The sequence below is a fragment of the Lepidochelys kempii genome, chromosome 5 (genome assembly GCF_965140285.1).
Source record: "Lepidochelys kempii isolate rLepKem1 chromosome 5, rLepKem1.hap1, whole genome shotgun sequence".
In the NCBI taxonomy this organism is placed as follows: domain Eukaryota; kingdom Metazoa; phylum Chordata; order Testudines; family Cheloniidae; genus Lepidochelys; species Lepidochelys kempii.
In genome coordinates, this window is record NC_136384.1 from 53,303,379 (window position 1) to 53,324,345 (window position 20,967).

At 38.7% G+C, this 20,967-nt stretch overlaps 1 protein-coding gene across 9 annotated transcripts in view; it reads left to right on the forward strand.

Moving 5' to 3' along the window:
• The window catches only part of XRCC4 (X-ray repair cross complementing 4), a 297,844-nt gene that overhangs the window by 163,147 nt on the left and 113,730 nt on the right, over positions 1–20,967 (forward strand). For all 9 annotated transcript variants that reach the window (XM_073344413.2, XM_073344408.2, XM_073344405.1 and 6 more), the window contains 2 exons: positions 1,087–1,239; positions 2,008–2,114. In XM_073344413.2, the coding sequence (XP_073200514.1) occupies positions 1,087–1,239; positions 2,008–2,114 (260 nt within the window). The remainder of the gene's footprint in view (positions 1–1,086; positions 1,240–2,007; positions 2,115–20,967) is intronic.

Here is a 20,967-nt window from a genome sequence, read left to right on the forward strand (position 1 = left end):
TATTTACTGGACACTATATATTTATTTATACACTATTTATTTTGTTGATTTTAGATTCTTGGTTGAAATTTAAGGTCAATCCATTTTTTATTTAAAAACCAAAACAAACTAACCCCCTTATATTTAGATATCGTATAAAAACTTGAGGTTGACCCTATTCCAAGATGTCATTCAGCAGAACTCTTAAGATTTTTACATATAGAATTAGGTATCCCTCTAAAAAGTAGTTTACATTAGATACAGAAAAAAAGTCATTTACTCTCCAGAATTAGGGCTGCGAGTGTCTTAAAAATCTCAGCTGTCTCGCTGTACAACTCAAATAAAACAAACAGCACAACTTAGGGTTTGTTAGCATTGTAGTTGTTTGTATGCCAGTAGGAAATTGAAATTGTCACAAATCCTGCTTCAGTGATTCTGCTGAATCAGTTTCAATATCCTGCTGCACCAGAGGAACAAAGACTTCAGAGGATGAAAGGGACAATAAGTGGGCAAATGTTCATGTACCATACACACCTGCTTCTGGAATCCTGATAAAAATTAAGTGGTTTTGCATGAGTTGCCAGGAACATCAGCTGGAATTTTAAGATAGTTTCAACACATTTGGAGGGCTTGTTTTTTTCCTGTATATAAATATACATTACAAATGCAAATCAGAATGAATAGGCTTAAATTTTGGGCCCATGGAATTTGACCATAACTCTCTATTTATAATCTCAGTAAGTGTATCCTTCTAAATTATACATGCTATGCTGAATTCACCATTGAATCTAAATAACTCTGATATCTAACATGTAGCTGTCTGTATAGTATACACATAAGCTAACCTCTAAGAAACGGGTTAGGGAGAAACTTTCCCTATGGGCAGATTATTATATAACTGCCTCCTGTAGGACTTTTTTCATGTTCCTCTGAAGCAGCTTCTATTGACCTTTCTGGGGACAAAACGCTGGACTTGATGGACAGTTGGTGTGATCCATAATGGCAATTCCTATGTACCTCTCTTCCTAATTATATTTTAGGAGGGCTGGTATTACTATAGAACATTGTTAGTAAAATGTGAAGATATTAACTATTGTTATATTTTAGGCTGGAAAAATGTGTGGAAGCTAAAGAAGAACTGGAGGCAGATCTTTACAAAAGATTTATTCTTGTGCTCAATGAAAAGAAAGCAAAGATAAGAAATTTACAAAAGTTGTTAAAAGAAGCTCAGGAACCTGCAGAGGATACAACACATGCAAGGTATTTGTTAATTTGCTCAAGTTATTTGTTGTGCCTGACACATACATAGGTTTCATTTGTATTTACTAAGTTTTAATAGATGGTAGTGTAATCATTATTTCAATGTAATAACAATTAATAAATCATAATATGTTATGAGGTGCTTTGTTAAATACAGACTCAAAAGGAAGAGTAAATTAGCCACTACCTGAGGTGTCACTGAATGTCTCTTATCTAAGCACTGACCAGGGCTAAGTTTGAGTGGTATGGCTTCAATGAAAGGTGTTTAATTAAAATTGAATACAGAGATTTACTTAACTGTAAATGTTTCCTGAAATATTTCAAATTATTTCTTGGGTGGGGAGCAGGGGGTGGAAATGGATAGTGTTTTGTGTCAGAGTACAATTGATCCCTAGACCCATTCCAACCTGCCTTCACTAGTTCCTCAAGTGCCTCTTAAAAACTCTCTTCTTCCAAAATGCCTTTCCTCCTGAAAGAAGTGTTAATAGTGAGGTGATTGGAAATATTTACTTAAGAAGCAAATAACATTTACTTAGAAAAAAAAAATCCAAACAAAAAAAAAATCATGGAACTGCCAAGAGACACACGTTAAATCAATGACATTGTTTTAATCTGGTCTGACCCCACTTCCTTTTAGGACATTATCTATCTAGTTTGTTTATCTAAGTTGTGAAGTCTTCAGGATAGGGACCTAGTATTGACCTCTGTCTGTAAAGTGCTGTAGAAATAGCAGCTAACAGATGGAAAATTACCTTTCTGTTGTTCTAGGGATAGTATGGCTACAGTCCAAACTGCTGTTGAAAGAGAAAGAGATTATGATGGCAGCACAGATGAGGAATGTGAAAATTTAACACAGCCTTCTACATTAGCATCAGGTAAGACAGAATATGTTGTTCTCATTGGCGATATTGCGAGCAGGCCAGTTATGTTACATGAATAAACTATAATGAGGACAAAACACTACCTGACAAATTGCTTTGTGACAAGCCAATTTACAAGCATTTAAAAAAAAGCCCTCTATTGAAGCAGAGTATAATGCTGACATTTCAAATTAAAGGAAGTATTAAAAAACATGTAGCGTAAATGAAGGAAATGTCATTGTTTATGAAATGACAAATTACATACTTTGCATAACCAATAGCCATTTTACAGTATCTGAACCTTTTTTACAGTATGTGAACTGTCAACAATTACATTTTAAGTTCCAGGAATCATTATGTACACGTAAAGATTGCTGGGATTTAAAATGTAATTGTTGACAGTTCATAGTCTGTAGTAAAAAAAAAAAAAAAAAAAAAAGGCTTTAACTGCAATCAGGAGAGTTTTTTGCTCTATTTTTGTAGTGCACAAATGGAGCAAAACTATTTTTATAACATCCAGCAGAATTCATTGAAATTTACTGGGATGTTCTTAGCCGCAGGTAGTTGAGTGTGAAAATTAAGTTGATTAATCCGCCTAAGACTGGAGAAGTGGGAGTACATCGTATAGGGATTGCCCATTTCACAATACACTCTATAAAACTTCACATCATACGAATTTTCAGCTTGGTGTGTCAAATGCAAATCTCTGTAGAGGGAATGCTGTCAGGGCATAAAAACTGCCTTACACTGACAGCTACCACATACTTAAGGATTCCCCTTCAGGATTATTGATTTTGTATGGTTTCTCTCACCTGAGCCATTTATCTCTAATATAGGGTAAGATAATCAAAGAAAGATATAAGCAGATAACTGACATGCTTGTTGTCTTCAGTGGGAGCTGAGGTTCTCAGCACCATAGTGTAATTAGTCTCCAACTCTGTAGTGCGAGTGTATGGGTTTGTTGAAGACCTTCTAACACAATTGACATAGGTAATAGATTTAGAAAGTAGCCAGCCTTGTAGCATGCATTTAAGTGAAGAAAGAATGTGAAGTGCAGACACTGTCCAAAGAAATAATTTTCTGTTGACAAACTGGTAGTGGTAAAGTATCTGTTTAGTTGATAATTCTTTGCTTTCAATCTGTATTTCATCAGTGGCACAAACAATGTCTTGAGAAATACTCCATTTAGTAAAATGGCACGAAGAAGGGATAACTTCAATTATCAACTTTTTGCTAGATCCAGTAATAATTAAGCTGCTAGATAGCATTTTTATGACAGACATCTGTGTAGCATTTCCTTTAACTGCCTAGCATGAGAGACTGAACTTGATGCCTGAATTTGTAGGGAGAAAAGCACGTGCATAATCTTTTAGCTATGAAACATGTTTACTCCACTTGCCTGTGAGAGTCAGATATGTTCAGAATTGCTTTCTGTGACTATCAGAGAAAATAACATGAACGTGATGTTCAGGTAACAGACAAACTGTTCCAAAGTAATGTGTTTAAAAAATCAAGTTTTTTATAGTAATGTTAACTCTGTGGCACTAAACATGTAGTGAAGTTGGGGCCAGATAATACTTCCTGGTTCTGGGCACAACAGGTTTCCTCCATAAAATAGTCTTCCCTTCCCACAAGGAAGAAGTGTACATATGCCTCTGCAGTACTGCTCTCCTTTCCCAGTGCCCTACTCAGGCCTGTTCACCTTTCCAAGGATCGATGCTGGGGGATGGGTGGGGACTGAATGAACCTTGGGGAGGAGGTGAGTGGTTCAGGGATGAGGTTTGGGGAGAGAAGGGGAAGATGCACACAGTCCACCTTCAGGCTCCACAGACCTTAGGCCTAAAAGATGATTCCGTCCCAGACTGTATTAGCTTCTCCTTGTAGCACTCACTCCTTGGAGCAAACAACACCTACGATTTTTTTTTAATAACATTGCTTTTATGTTTCCTGTGTAGTTGGGGAGGAATGTTGTTGTTGCAACACTGTCAAGGCTCCTAAGCTGTTACAGCTGCTTAGTGCTTCTGTCCTTGGAGCTCTTGTGTTATCAGCACTAGCAGAGAGCACAGACTGCTAATTCAGCAGACCTCGATGTTACTCCGAGGGAAAGACCACAGGCACGGTTCAGTGACAAAGGGACTCAGCCAGGTTTATTGCCCTCAAGGCACAGTCCTAGCGACTTGCACAACTTGTACAAGTACATTCACCCATGAGTGCCCCATGGCAAGGAGCGGCACAGTCAGCAGTGGTAGTTTCTGCTGTCCACTCGGCCACACAAAGGATTAAGGCAAGGTACACTGTCATTTACAGACTGAGACAAACAACTGGGATAAACAAGTTACGTAGCACCTTACATATTTCATGGCATTTGTTTGTTACTTTCTCTTGTACCTTGTCCTGATATCTTGGACAAAACATCCCTATTCATTATTCTGTCAAACCATCTTATCTTGTACCAGATTGGGGTGTATCTGTACTAGCCTTCTGAAATATATTTATGTAAATATCTAGTGCCTAGTATTTCTTAGGAACACCTGTATTTTAGCAATGCTAGAGGCAACTTTGCTAAGTTTATGTATCGGACGGTGATCTTGTAAGCATTTGCTTTAATATGTGGCCTGACTTTGGCTCACAGCCTGTGGTTTAGGCACCAGGTTTTGCACCAGGCCCAGTGCTCCAGGCTCTCTGTCTCTCTACTACATCCTGTTCAATTATTTATTTATTTACATTTTCCTCCCATTTAGATCTGCAATTTAACATTGCATGGGTAACGTAGAATCACAGAATAAAACAAGCTCTTGTATTTTCCACAAAATATAAGATGTATTGATTGTGCACAAATTCAAGTGAGGTTTTTGTCAGGGTCCCTTCTATGCAACAGTTTGATAACCTGTAGAAATTTAGGTCTTTCCATTGTTTGCAATAAAAATATTGGACAGTGCAAGCCTGTATGATCTATAGAATATTTTATAACTGCAGTGCCTAATTCATGGCTCCTGGCCAGCATCAACAGAAATATCCAAATGTTTTTCCTCAAATTTGCACACCATTACGTTAATACTTTGTGTTTAAAAAAAGTGACAGTTACAGTTGGATTAGAAGGAATATTAATATAAGACAAACAAAGAAATATCAGATATATTTGAGAAGTATAGCTTCATAAAATATTCTATGTTACTTGCTAAACAAGACCTGTAAAAATATATCCACCCATTTGTCCCTGGTGAGTGGTAAATGTACCTGGGGAGTTGGTGAATGTAGCAGACAGAAAATGAGAAGAAGATCATCAGTTTCATAAGGGTTCAATAGCTTTTGAGAAGCAGTTGTATTACACAGACCAGTGTCTTGCAAATTTCACTGTGGTGCTACTCCAAAATGCTCCACCTGTGAAGGAGAAAAAGACTTAAGTCTCCCCTTCCATTGCAAAGCACTCCAGCAGTGGAAGAATGAATTTCTGTTTTACTTGCTGTTTCTGAAGTGCATAGAATTCCAACTGCTCCCAAGAGAAATTTACAATATTGTGGTCACTTTCACTGTTATTGCTCACAAAGCTATTAGGTATCAGTGAATGCAATGAGAATCTGGCACCTTACTTACCCAGTGCTAAGGCTGCTGGTAAGCTGAGACCACTGCCTATGATGCTGACCAGTGTTGTCTCATTGTTCCCTGGTATTCCCCCATCAGTCTGTCTATCCATCTCTTGTCTGATACTTAGATTGTAAGATCTTTGGGATAGGGACTGTTAGAGGGCTTATTCCTTCACCCACTTACTTCCCTGGTCCTTCTCACATGAACAGAGAGCAACAATACCCGAAGTCCAAAGGTGCAAACAATTCGATGTTTATTGGGGTGAACTTCTAGCAAGCATGATTCCAGTTTCCTTCCTTAGTATCCTCCTTCCCAGCTCTGACACCACAGAGCCTTACACCTGTGTCCCTGTTCCCATTCCTGCCCTTAGCCAAACATGATTCCAACTTCCTTACTCCCATTCCCTGTTCCCATTTCCCCCTCTGGCAAAACATGATTCCAATTTTCTTACCCCCATTCCCTGCTCCCATTTCCCACACCCACATGCCCACCCCCACCCCCACACCCAGTCACTTCCTCATTGACTACAGATTATATAGTAAAACTTGAGTTCTGCTTAGCTATACCTTAACCAATCATTTTCCTGAAATTTAACTAACCAATCCTAACATATTGTAACATGATTATGTAACCAATTATATCCCACCACCTTAATTAGTTTACACCCAGCAAAATTAATTATACAGCAGACAGGAACAATCACAGAACCAGACAGAGATTATACAGACAAACAATAGCAAAGTGGAAACTACAATGACAAGACAACACAGAAGTGAGGATTTCACATCCAGGCTATTGATAAGTGAGTTCTTGCCAGACAGGATGCTATCAAACTAAGTTTCCTTTTACATTTTCTAGGCACTTCCCTTTCTCTGGAGGTGATAGGAATACAATCCGGTCCTGATAGTGCCTAACAGCCCAATAGCACCTTATTTCAATGTGACTAGTTTGGAATGTGAGGATGTGACTGTTCGCTTCCCAGCTTATGGCTGCCTCTGGTGCTTAGCCAAAGGCCTGAGCCTAAGCACATGGCCACAAACTGTCACAGTAAGAGAAGGCCCTTACACTGGCAGACAGTGGTTTTGATTCTTTCTTTTATACCTCTGGAACTAGCCAAGTGATAAGAATACACCTAAATTCTTAAAATACAGGCCTTTGCAGACAGGCCTGAATATCTATATCCTAACAGGGACCACCTTTTGGTTCTGTTTGTACAGCACCGAGCACAATGGGGTCCATGACTAGGGTTCCTAAGTGCACGGTAATGAAAATAGTAAATAATAATAACATGTAAGTACATGGATGGTGCAAACTCAGCCAAGGTAAACTAAAAGAGATGTTGGTTGGAAAAAGGAAACACTTTAAGCTGTTGGCTATATTTCAGACTCTGTCCTCTAAAGGACTTATGACTAAAGCTACATTTTAGTCATGGATATTTTTAGTAAAAGTCATGGACAGGTCACGGGCAGTAAACAAAAATTCACAGCCCGTAACCTGTCCACGACTTTTACTATATACCCCTGACTAAAACTTGGGGGAGGGGGCTGGGTGGTGGCGCGTGGCCTGGGACCCCCGCTGGTGCTGGTGGGGGATGTTGGCGGGGCCAGCAGGCTCCCTACCTGGCTCCGCACTTCCCCCTCCCAGCAGCAGCAGAGTTTGGGTTACCGAGCAATGGAAGCTGTGAAGCTGGCACTCTGAGCAGAGGCAGCATGCAGAGCTGCCCGGCCACACCTCTGCCTAGGAGCTGAGTGAGGGGGATATCGCCGCTTCCAGGGAGCCCCCTGGGTAAGCGCTTCCCAGAGTCTGCCTCACCCTGTTCCGTACCCCAATCCCCTGTCCCCCCACACCCAAGCTCTGCTGCTGCTGGGCGGTGGGGCACAGTGGCCTGAGATTGCCCCAGCAGCGGCCGGTGCGGCTGGTGCAGGGCCTGCCTGAGCTGCCCTCAGGCCAGGCGCACCAGCTGCTGCAGAAGTCACAGAATCTGTGACTTCCGTGAGCTCCATGACAAACTCACAGCCTTACTTACGATCAACAAGGTGATATAGTCTCAGCGTCTTTTTGCACTCATTAGTGCTCCTAGTAGATAGCAATAGTCGTTAAAAAAAAAAAAAAAAAAAAAAGCTTTTTTCCCCATCTTTGGCTTGCCAAGAGACTATGCTTGTTCTCTGATTAGGACCAAGTGTATTGATCACAGTGATCAACTTCAGGTTGTACTATTATCATACACTCTACCAGAGACTAACTGTGTAGGCCCACAAGGATGCTGCAGCCCTTTCCAGTGGGCTCTCAACCTTTCCAAACTACTGTACCCCTTTCAGGAGTCTGATTTGTCTTGTGTACCCCCAAGTTTCACCTCACTTAAAAACTACTTGCTTATAAAATCAGTCATAAAGTGTCACAGCATGCTGTACTGAAAAATTGGTGACTTTCTCATTCTTACTATACATTATAAAATAAATCAATTGGAATATAAATATTGTACTTACATTTCAGTATATAGTATTTAGAGAAGTATAAACAAGTCCTTTTCTTTATGAAATTTTAGTCTGTACTCACTTCCCTCGTGCTTTTCATGTAGCCTGTTGTAAAACTAGGTAAATATCTAGATGAGTTGATGTACCCCTGGAAGAGGTCTGCGTACCCCAAGGGGTACACATACCCCTGGTGCCGTAGTCCACCTTCTAGACATGGACAATTCAGAGCACAACATAACATTGTTCCACGCTCTCCACTTGCCAGGTACTCCTTTGAAGTGATGCTCCTTTGAACGGAAAGGGGAGGTTCAGATCTGTGATGGTGCTATCCTATTTAGCTGGCTGTGGAGGAAACGAAACAATAGTGCACTGATTTATAGTGTAAACACAATCTCCATCACTAGACGGGCTAAATTTTTTTTTTGGTCTGGATTGCGAACCCCTTACTCACCTTGGGGAACCACTGAAATCAGAGAAACTACTTATGGGAGTAACTGCTCCACATTCTGAGCAGGGTTTACAATTATGTTTAAATGGAAGCTTCTATTCTGCAGCAAACAGCCAGCTCTATGGAAAGAGCCTGTATCCACTGAATCCTCATATTTTCCACACCTGTACATTTCTATAGAATTTGCTTATGAGCACACATTGGGAGGTGTTGTAAGAAACTTAGTCTAATGCCCAGAATAAATAATAGCGAGCCTCTTGCCATTTTGCAGTGTTGTGAAGTGCAAATGTTTTCAGCCCTCTCACTCAGGTTCCCATTTGGGGGATTACATGTTGTGCCTTTTTGAGGCTATGGCCCTTTACATTTAATTAGTTCTCTTGTGTAGTCCAAGCCACTAGTGGCTTGATGCTGCTGGCTCTTAAGCTTTGATCCAAGTTATTAAAAAAATGTCTATTATAACAGCACCCAACTGTGCTGCTGCGGTTAAAATGCAGTCTGTCAGGGCTTCTCTCTTAAAGCCTGTTTTAAGGAGTTTAGAACTTGGGCACTTTAATTCATTTCAAGCTGAAATGCCTTCCCATCCCCCCCCAAAAAAAGATGTAATTGTAATTGTTTTGTCCTTTCTTTTCTTTTCTTTGTTTTAAATGAAACAAATCAGATTTTTGCTTTTATGATTTTAGATGCATTTCCCTTAAATTGTAGTGAAAATCTACTTTCTTCTGTAACCTGACATTTTGCAGGCACTTTGGGTTTACATTTGTAAAACTGCTTCCCATCTGCGTAGTACACCAGGTCTTTGATTCAAAATGCAGACACAGTGCTGCTTTCACAAACTTGTTATTTTCTTTTCACAATCCTATTGTTCCAAATGTTGCATTAGGGAAGGGGTTAATCTAGAATAGCTATATTAACATTTGAAAACAGCCTACTCTGCATACACCTGTCACTTCTTTTGCACATTCCTTATTATATTGATATTAACATTGTGGTATAATTGAAAGTCCTAATCTCTGAATGAGCTATTGCAGTCTGTTGAATAAATCTACTAGAACATCAATAATTTGCAGAGATGACTGAAAGAACCATTGTGGATTACTGAATTTTATGAATAAGCAAATAACCAAAATAGCGAATCACAACATGCATTTTATTTAACAACTGTAGTTTAGTTGTGACTACACTGGTTCGTATTAGCGAATGTTCTGTAGTTTTTTTTCTAAAGCTTAGTACGTTGTTGTGATGACCCAGCATTTCACTACAGCACTGCCCTGTTACATTTCAGAAAATTGGGGAGAGGCCATTGATTTTTGTATGCAAATTATGGGATCAGGTGTATTAATAAAGCACTAGTTGCCGAGATTCTATTTCAGTATCTATTTTTACATTCACTTACATTTGTATTTGGAAAAAAACATGAACTCACTGGATTCTAACGCCCAACCCTGATGTACTTCCATGAATACGTTTAATTTTGCCTATTTTAAGATGAAAATACAATAAAAGAGCAGTTCAAATAAAGAAGCAATATAACTTTGTTTTTAGGAGGGTGAAGGAAGATTATGTCAGTAGCTTTCCTTTTCCTTTATCATATCACATGCACAAACAGTGCTAATGGCTCTTCTAGGCACTAGTTGACTCTATTTGAGAGTGACCTGGAAGAATAAAGCCAGAAAGACCTAGCTGTCAGTCATACTTCACAAACAATTTTGAACTGAAAATGTACCGACCCACTGTGTGTCTCCTGAGCGCTAGTGCTGGTCCAAGTGGGCTGTTTTATAGTAGACCTGGGTCTGAACCAAAACCTTGGATCTGAAAAACCGTTAACTCTTGAACAAGATTCATGTTCCAAGGAAGGAGGGAGCAGCTCTAGTTTTTTTCAGAATTAGCACTTGCAGGAGTATCCTTTCATCAATGGGAAGAATCAGTTCTTGAGTTAGAGAGTTGCTGAGAAGAGCTGATCGCAAGGTGCTATAATCCTGAGCAACTGGATAACGCCTTTGTTTTCAGCTGTTGAAGAAGGCTGCATATGAGATGCAATCAACAAAGCCAGACTAGATTTCACAGACTAGAAATCTGGGAAGATTTTGAAGAGCAGCACACTCAACTATAGTTTGGTGGAAGAACATAATGCCTGCAACTGATTGCAAATTTAAAAACAATGATTTTTAACATGAATCCTTGATATGGTGTCTTTTTAGATTTCAGAGTTAATGCTTTGCATGCACTCTGTCATGACTCTTGTGGTATAGTCTGTTTCAGATAGAGGACTGTGGAAATGAGTATTTTCCACTTGTTTTTATCCCGATTTATCTCACAAAGTAAAGGACTTCCAGGCCAGACTTTGGGTTCTCTGAGTCATTCTTCCAAACAAGATCTTCTGATCCTTGATACCAGTTTACCTGCTCATCCAACAAACATCTTTGTGCTTCCTTACATACCATATTTTATGCATAGAACACTCTCCTTGAACTGATCTATAAGGTCATGTTCAATCAAGCCCTTTTGTCAATTTTGGAAGGGTTGTACATTGGGGCTAATAGATCAGAAAAGAATCAGATAAGGTGGCTTGAGAGTAGAGTATGGGGTTAGAAGTCAGGAGGTCCTGAGTTCTACTAATCTTTTACTATGTATTTGTATTGGCCTTGGACAAGTGACTCCATCTTTCCGTGTGTTTCCCGATGTGTAAAAAGGTATAATACTTATCCACCTACCTGACAGGGATGTTGTGAGGGTTTATTAGTTAATATTCATACAGTGCTTTGGATGTTGGAAACACCATATAAATGCCAAGCATTACTACTGAGTCAAGTAAATTAAAAGTGTTTGGGAGATTTTTTTTCTAATGAATTTTGATCAGTGCTTAAAATAGGGAAGAGGAATAGGTATCTTACTTCTGGCCAGTTGAAAGAAGCTGAGGAGGGAAATGAAGTATACGCCTAATTTGTAGTTCAAATTTTGAATTTAGTGACTATTTTAATGAATATCCAAATTGTACTACCCTAGAAAGTTTATGCCTCTTTGTGCATAGATTTGGGGTAGATGAAAGTCTGATTGCAAGTTATGCAAAAATGAAAAAGAAAGAAAAGTGTTTTGCTATCTTTTTCTACCTTATTGCAATAATTGCAAAGCAAAACTGTAAAGTTTTGAGCTACAAAGGATTAATAGGAATTTTTGAATTTGTCAGTTTATTCTGTGATCTTCCCTAATGTAGTGCATGAGTAGGAAATCTGAAAGAAGGTGATTTATTCAAAATATCTGTTTCACTCTTTCTAACTCAAGTAGTGTAGTACAATTTTTATAGTTCATTTGCTGTAGAAGCCCTTTAAAAATAAGAATAATAGAAACATGACGATAAAGAAAAATGTTGGTATTGTGATGCACTATAGGCAATATATATAAAACTTCATTCAAATGTATATGAACTCAAAAGCCCCATAATACATACAATAATAATAATAAAGAAAATTGTTGTATACTAAGGGCTTGATCCAAAGTCCACAGAAGTCAATGGAAATGTTCCCTTATCTTCACTTGGGTTTGACTTACACCCAAAATCCATTAATGTGCTTCAACTATTTACTGTTTAGCTCATTTTACTATTTTTGAATTTAAATTCTCATCCATGATGATAGGTTCTCTCATAAAATTAGTTCCCTCTTTGTCCCAAGGATTATTAGTTTTTATCCTCAAAGAAGCAGCATGTACATCAGTATGAAAGATGTTGACAGTGAAGTACTGAAGTAGATAAATTAAATTTTTTAAAAGGAAGCTTTAATTAATGTCAGTCCTCAGTGATGAAAAAAATCCACAGGAATGGTTTGGCATGATGCCAAGCTGCACTGGTAACTGCCATTACCAGACAATTTCTATCTTTGAAAAACCGGCACAGTGAGCTTCATGCTGGAAAGCCTGGAAGCTCTCTTTCAGCTTCATGATGAAAAGCTCTCCACAGGGCACTTTCCCTAGATCTGCATAACATGACATGCACACACTCGAGGTTGGGTATCAAAGCTTTGTAAAACAAAGATGGAAAAAGGGGTTCTAAAATAAAACAGTCCAACAGCAATAAATAACAACAAAAATTGCTGCTCTGTAAAAGTCATTCTAAATTCATCTTCTATTATACAAACTCCTAGCTATTTCCTAGTTGTTTCTAAAGGTAAATAAGACATATTTAAGGTGTGCATTTCTGACTAATATACAGAAGTGCTCCAAGGAGAAACTGTTTCTTCAAAAACCTTTGTACCAGGCAATCACATGTTATATTTCCGTATAACAAATCTTTTGAAAAACATCTACTGATATGTAACTTTACAAGAAGGAAGCACTTTTCAAAACTGGAGTTGGCAGCAGCGGCTTTATTAGTATTCGCGCGTTGCCTTACTGTATAAATTAAAAGGAAGAAAAGACACAAAGCCAAACCAAAAGCATCATAAACTCCACATTCTGCTTTTTAAAATCAAAAAGAGAAATAGAATCAAAGGTACATGATATTGAGGGAAAAAAAGGATCCCTTTGTTGCAAAAACCTATTTATACATGGTTACTTCTCTGTTCTGTTTATTTCATTCAAGTATCACATATTCAATGTGACAAGTCCAAAGCCTCTATTAATAGCTAAGAGTTAATTCATGAGATTCCAAGCTTCACAAATTACATGTGGAAAGGCAGTTTGGATTTATCACAAAACATTCCCTGGTATTTGATAATATATATTCTAGAAATTGGATATCTTTCACTAAGGATGAATTAAGTCTCCATTTGGCATATATATGGTCAGACATAATGATAATATAGGTCTGTACATCCTGACCATTGCTAAGTACTGCTTTAGAAATTGAGAACCTAGGTGTGCTTGAAGAATGATGGGTATAAGGCAAAGTATGATTACAGACATCTTTCTGCACTTTCCCTACTCAATTCAAAATTATAAATTAATAAATGTTTTTTTCTTTTTTTTTGCAGATAGGAGTTATTAGATTGATTTAGCTCACCTGGGATTAACCAAGATGCTAAAACCCTCAGACTTAATTCTGTATTCCTCAGACACTCAAAACACTCAGTGACACATCTCTGGGACTAAGAAAAGCAGTACTTGTGGCACCTTAGAGACTAACAAATTTATTTGAGCATAAGCTTTTGTGAGCTTCATCGGATGCAGCTGTAGCTCATGAAAGCTTATGCTCAAATAAATTCGTTAGTCTCTAAGGTGCCACAAGTACTACTTTTCTTTTTGCGAATACAGACTAACACGGCTGCTACTCTGATCTCTGGGACTATGATTTAAAAAAAAAATTAGGTACATAGAGTTGGGCACCTAAGTGAGCTGTTGGATACCCAAAACTTTTGAAAATCTCATCAGTTATTGAGGTGCCTATATAAGGAGTGACTTTAGGTACCTGTTTTGTTTTGTTTTTAATTTGGCCAGGGAGTTTTGGGTTTCAAGGAATGCAGGACAAGCCCTTTAGAGAGAGACAGTGTCTATCAACTGCACTCAAGATTACATGGGGCATAATATAAATAAAATGGGAGAAATTGGCATATACGTTTACATATGTTAGTACTTCGGAGTGTAATATGTATATTTCTCAACTATCGTGTCTCCAAGATAAGAATATTTTCTAATAACAGTAAAATAAATATTTCCCAATGAAAGAATAGCTCCCTTTAACAGTTATATAGTTGTCAGATTAGTCTAAACAACCTACGTAACCCATTTCAACCTTAAATTATTCTAGCAGAAGAGTATATTGCAGTACTGGGGCTACTTATTCCTCAAAATTTTGTATCTTTATGTATTCAGTTCCTTTCATATATCAAGAAAAAAGCTTAACTAATTAAGATTTTAAGCATAAAAACTAAACCAAGCAATGCCAAGATGTAAAATATGAATAAATAAAAATTGACAGTTATTCCCTGTTAAAAACAGTTGAATTCCCAATACACCTCTTCAAATATTAACTTCTTCAATTATCTATAAAACCTTCAGTTATTTTACATAGTTTTTATAAAATGTGTTTCATTAACCAAGCACTTCACTTGTAACTTTATCACTCCCATTTATATCAATGTATAAAAGTATTGCTATGTGGCTCTTAATTTTAAAAAAGAACTTCCTAATTCTGATGGTAAGAAATACCTTTGAAGCTTTTATTTTTCTCTTTAAGAATTGTATAATAAAAACCTCAAGTCATTTCCCAGAAGGTGTTTTGAAAGAAATGTGTCACTGCCAACACAAAGGGGAAGACCTGGAACACCTCCGTGTGACCTGAGATGCTAGTTTCTTGCATCACCGATCAGCATAAGTGACAGCCAAACAAAATGTTAATGAAGCAACTAGTCGCCATTTAAAGGAGCGCACGTAAAATTATATCAGCGAATCTAATTTGCGCTATTATCAGGGATTGAAAAGGGAAGTACCTTCAGGCAGCCTGTAACACAGAGCTCCACTAATGAGAGTCTAATTTATCTCATTCAAATCCTACTTTTCTGTAGCCGAGGAAAACTATTTTATTGCACCATCAAATACAAATAGTCTGTTAGTTTTATTAATGAAAGTACTTTTTCCACAAGCAGAAAGCAAAGAAACAGCAATTTTAACTGTGAGATTACTATTATCTTAGTTCTTTAGCCTAGAAATATTGGTAAGACAATGTACTACCTGGCATGTGGTTTTAGTCTATTTGAAACAGAAGAATTGGAAGTACAATAGGAACTAGAAGCTTTTTTGACAATCATTTTACTTGCCAGTGTGTTCAAAAAAGTTAAAGCATATTATTTTAATGTCAAATGTTTATAGTAATTAATTGACTCTGCTTTCATTGGCATAACATAGTAACAATGTATAACAGGTTTCAGAGTAGCAGCCATGTTAGTCTGTATTCGCAAAAAGAACAGGAGGACTTGTGGCACCTTAGAGACTATCCAATTTATTTGAGCATAACCTTTCATGAGCTACAGCTCACTTCATCGGAGCTCACTTCTTCGGATGCATCCGATGAAGTGAGCTGTAGCTCACGAAAGCTTATGCTCAAATAAATTGGTTAGTCTCTAAGGTGCCACAAGTCCTCCTTTTCTTTTAATGTATAATAGTTTATTTTACGTTTTTGCACAGTGCTAAACAGAGCTCAGCAGTTTATGGCATTTGGCAAAATCACCTGCTTATCTTTGCACTATAAAGTGTGGTTTATGCTGCTTGTTGTGCATCAACCGTCATCATAACACTTATTTAAACATTGCTGTTTGGTCCAAATTAGTATTAAAAGCACTCTATTCATTACTTGCTCCTTGGCTAGAATCTGCCACTTATTCACCGATTACATTAAGTATGATTAATTGTAGGCTGCCTGTTCCTTCATTTTACAACAGCAAATCTGAGTCACAATTCCCAGTGCTAACTAATTTTATAATGTGTAATAAGGTGTGCTTACCAAAACTCCCAACAAACCAACACTGCTTTATTTGTATGGTAGTTCAGCAGAAATGACCTACTTTATAGAAGATTAAAAATGCTGTCCCCACCCCCAGTGAAGCTATTTACTAAATCCTTCTGATTTCTATTTGTGGTCTTATGTAGCAAAAAGCTCCTTAAACCTATATGATGCCACCTTCAAGCTCTGCCATCTACAATTGCCTTGACTAGAATATACTGATTAATATAAATTAGCCCTCCCCTCAACAAAAAAAATCATTAAATGTTTAGTTATAATCATATTTTACAGCACCCAACAATACTGTGAAAGTTAAGAACCTGGCAGCATTATTGGGGCCAGATGCTCAGCTGGTATAATTTGGACAATGATGCGATACTGACTTATTCCAGCTGAGGATGTGGTCCTCAACACCTACAGAAGTCCACAAGATAGATAGTGGAACTTAAAAGCAAAATGTCAGCTATTCAGGAGCCAAGGTGGCAGTTGGCTTATTCTGAAACAATTGTGGTATACAGCGGTTGTGATAAAAAGAGATATCATAGGCATGCCAATAAATGGAAGAAAGGGACTGCAATACAGCCTGATACTGGTAAGCTGAGTTAAGAAAAATAATAAAACAATGTCATGGTAAGAAAAAGTGTTTACATCCCTTCATTAGGGCCAGGAGGAACACCGAGACAATAGCACAGAAGAGGAAGAAATGACTTCACACAGTCTTACTACAGGCCTAATCCAACCACCATAGAAATCTGTTGACTTCAAGTGACTGGATTAGGCTTTATGTTAGGCCAAGTATTCATTACAGATTCTCAGTAAGAATGACTACTATTGCAGGGTGCTTCTGGCCCTTTAAGAGGGAAGAAGCTAGTCTACCTGTGACTGGTTATCTGGCACCCCCCATTAGGCTTAAAAGGGGGCATGTGGGCTAGAGGGAAACAGAAAGAACATCAGAGAGTTACCTTGGGTGGGGGTGGCAGAGAATGCAGAATGCCCTACAGGGCTTCCCTGGAAAGATGGAGGAATTGCCAGGAAGCCAGCAGAGGGAAATACCTACTGACCTTCTTGTGCTAGAGAGCCATGGCCAGAGAATGCTGTAGAGGGCTGAAGGCTCTGAAGAGCAGTAAAGGGAGATGCCTGCTGGTTCTCTGAGCCTGATAGCTGAAACCAGAGGGCCAGAGATAGCTCAAGGCTGGGATGAGGCATGGTGAGAAATGTTGGAGCTGAAGAAAGCCTAAGCCTGGTGAGAGACACATGGACTGTACATTGATGGACTGTTGGGGACTTAATTTTGTGTGGTTTATACACACAGGGTTTTCTTTTGTAATAAAGTAATGCCACAAGAGCTACTTATAGTCAAAGACTGTGTAGACTATTTCTGGGAACCATTGGAGGGGAAATTGAGGCAGGCACACTGATCTTGAAATGGCCTGTCACAGGAGGGCACTCCAGGTGCGGGATCACCTTATGACACCTTTGTTATTGGCAGTACAACCACTTTGGATGAATGGGATGCATAAGTTGCAGTATCACTTATGTCAGATGCATCGTTTGATAGACAAGGCCTTGTACCCTCTGTTGTACACTGAATTTGCATTCTGTGGCAAGACATGTTGGTTTCCGTGGTACTCTGGTGAAAACTATGAACTGTAAAGTTGTGGGTAGATTTAAAAATCTGTGGGTTTTTAACTGAAATATACAAATGCATATGCAATCAGTATAGTGTTCTATGTGTTGATTTTGATGTTATGCTGTTCACTTTTTTTTTAAATGTACCACAAATCTATGCATTGACTAAAGATAAATGTACTGTGGAAGTTGTCAGGGAAAAGTGGCATCCGTGTGTAACCCTTCAGCCAGATTCAATATGTCTATGGTCCTTCTTGACAAATAATTAAACCAGCTCAAGCCCCCATCCTGAAACCTCTGAAAACTGAAGGCACCCTCCCTGGGTGCCCTTAACAGGCACGACTTTCCCACTTGCAAGCACTCTGAGATTTGCATACAAAGAAGAAAATCATTATTAGTGGACAGGGAACTCAATCATAAGCTTGAGAAAACATAACAACAAAATACACATGCATGCAAAAAGTAAAATATCCCCCACTCCTTTCAGTAGCTTTGACAGTAGTCCTTCTGACTCCCTTTCCAACCACCAGTGAGAATGGCAACAGATAATAATCCTTTGGCCACACCACTCACCATCCCCCAAACCCCACTCATAGTTTGGATCAGTGAGTAGTATTAGTTCAAGTGTGTCTTTGCAGGTCGGTCTCCAGTCCCACGGGAGCTGCTTGTCTGGTCCCGCCACCACCTAACTGAGGAATTTATCTTTATTAAGGTGCTGAGTAGGCAGGGCCTCACTGAAATCCACTCAGCTCTGTGACAGTTCTTGCAACAAAGTCCTCTGTCCACATTATCTCTTGCAATGAAGTTCCCATGGGAGAGGAGTCAAGAGCACTTAGGACCCTTGAATAGAGTCCTGGCTGCTTGGAAATGAGCTCTTTGCCATAAAACAAGAGCTCTTTCCCCTCTCCAATCTCCCCTTCCATTACCCTGCAAAATCTGAGTTCATGTATAGTTATGACTCATCAAGTGTCACTATGGGAATTGTGGGTAGATAGCCTATGCAAATTAATCTCTCTTTGGCAGTACTTTTCCCTTTTCACCAATAGGGGAGTAGAAAAGCTCTTTCCTCTGTTGCTCCTGCCCTTAAGGTTTACATGTGCGAGGAACAGTTAGGACTTTTGGCATCCAAAGAAGTATGGGAAGTGGTTCCAGGGACCCAGGATGTGGTGAAGACCTTTAGCAATAATGAAGGGAATAGATTTGCCTCTTCTTTGTGGGTTGAGGTGGAGGTGATTTGAAAGTGGAGACACTGGAGACCTTGAACTTAGTTGCCTACCTCTGAAATCCAAATGCTAAGCATGAAAGATATCACCAGACTGCTAATCATTAAGCTGGACATTCAGTCCAACTGTTGCAAGGCAACGACATATTTGCATCATCAGACCAAAAGGCGAATACAAATTTGTGCCATCAGTCAAGACAGGATTCTGTCATCTGTGACGCATGACAAAGGTTGGAGCATTATCACTGAGAATTCTCAAGTACAATAAGAGTTTTTCAAGCATTCCTTAGAGTATGTAGACCATAAGATTGATGTCATTGGTCTTCATAAAGTGTCAGTAAGGTCAAGGCTATAGGTGGAGGCTTTGTGTGAGTGAATTATGCTCCTTTGTTGGGTTACTGAACGTCTATGGATGCTTCATTCCTCAACTGGTGACATACTTAATCTTTTTGATCTTCTATGTCAAAGAAAACCATGAACCTAATCACATGAGTGTAACAAAGTTGTTTAAAATAGCTAAAGACTGTCTGCTTATCTTTGAGGTGTCAATACATATTGATCAAGATTCATCAGTACAATTAATTGGTGAATAATTCACACATCCTTTTGTGGAAAAGCAGCAGTCATCTCTCCCATTATATCTTCAGGAAAGAAAAAGCCAATTACCTTTATTTGAAGGATGCCAAGCAAAATAATGTTTTGAACTATAACAGGGTTCAAAAAAGAACTAGATAAATTCCTGGAGGATAGACTCCATCAATGGCTATTAGCCAAGATGGTCAGGGATTCAACACCATGCTCTGATTGTCTTTAGCCTCTGTTTGCCAGAAGCAGGCAGTGGACGACGGGACGGATTACTCAAGGTTTGCCTGTTCTGTTAATTCCCTCTGAAGCACCTGGCATTGGCCAGCGTCGAAAGATAGGATATTGGGCTAGACGGACCATTGGTTTGATCCACTATGGCTGTTCTTATGTTCTCTCCTGCTACAGACTATTGAGAAGGTGTGTAAAAGGGGACATAAGTTCCCAGAAGTTAGGACTGCCCCTGTGCAGCAGTACCTTCCAACGCAGCTGGGTAACCTTGAATCAGTGGGTTCCCTGTGCACTGCTCCCACTGCTTTCACCATGCATGACCACTCACTCTTTACTCCATGGGGTTGTAGCTCTGCTGGCATGGACTGTCAAAGCAATACGAGTATAAAGTCCCTCCTTCCCAGACGTTTAAAGCTTAATATAGGCAAATATGCATGAGATACGGAGGGGAACAGAACTATTGTTGGTGAGATCACTGCCAGAGCTTTGTGGAAGAAGTGGATTATGAACAAGGATTTGAAAGAGGGAGAAAAACTTTACATTTCCTTGTTTTGTTTTGTTTTGTTTAAACTAAGTGGAATAAATAACACCAAATGTGGATAGCACTTCAATGAGATTGGGAACTATTTCCCCTGTTCCCTCCCCTCTCCCCCTGTATGGATTTCTCCTGCTAAAATGTGAAGTTATAGAAAAAAATAAATCTAGCTTGTAACAGTAGCCACTGGAGTCAATGGATACTGACCCATGCCTTATGACAGGGCATAGCCTTTTGTAGCCCTAACCCATATAATGTAACCAGGGCCAGGAAATATAAAAAACAACCTCTTACCAGCCTCTTACTCTTGTGTGACAAAGTTGAATTGCATATACTTGTCCTAATTACTTAAGCTGATTTCATACCACTATTGTTATGATTAAAACAGCATTCATTTGTAAATCATGCCTGCTTTAAATATTAACCCAACACATTTTAAATCCTAATCTGAGGGAAAGCATCATGCTAGATTACTTGCTTTAGATGGTGATTTATATCAAGAGAATCTGAACATGGTTCCTGTTATAGAAGAGTTTGCTTTATTATCTTTTGATATCCCTGGGTAACAAGATCAACAGTTTTGTTATTAGTGAAAATAGTTTAGGAGAAAATAACAGGTGTTTTAGTAGTAAAGAGCCAGTAAGAGAGTAAATCATTGGGATATGCAGTATTTTTTGTATGACTGAAATAAGAGATTCTAAAATGAATCTCTTCATGTGCAACCATGTAGGCT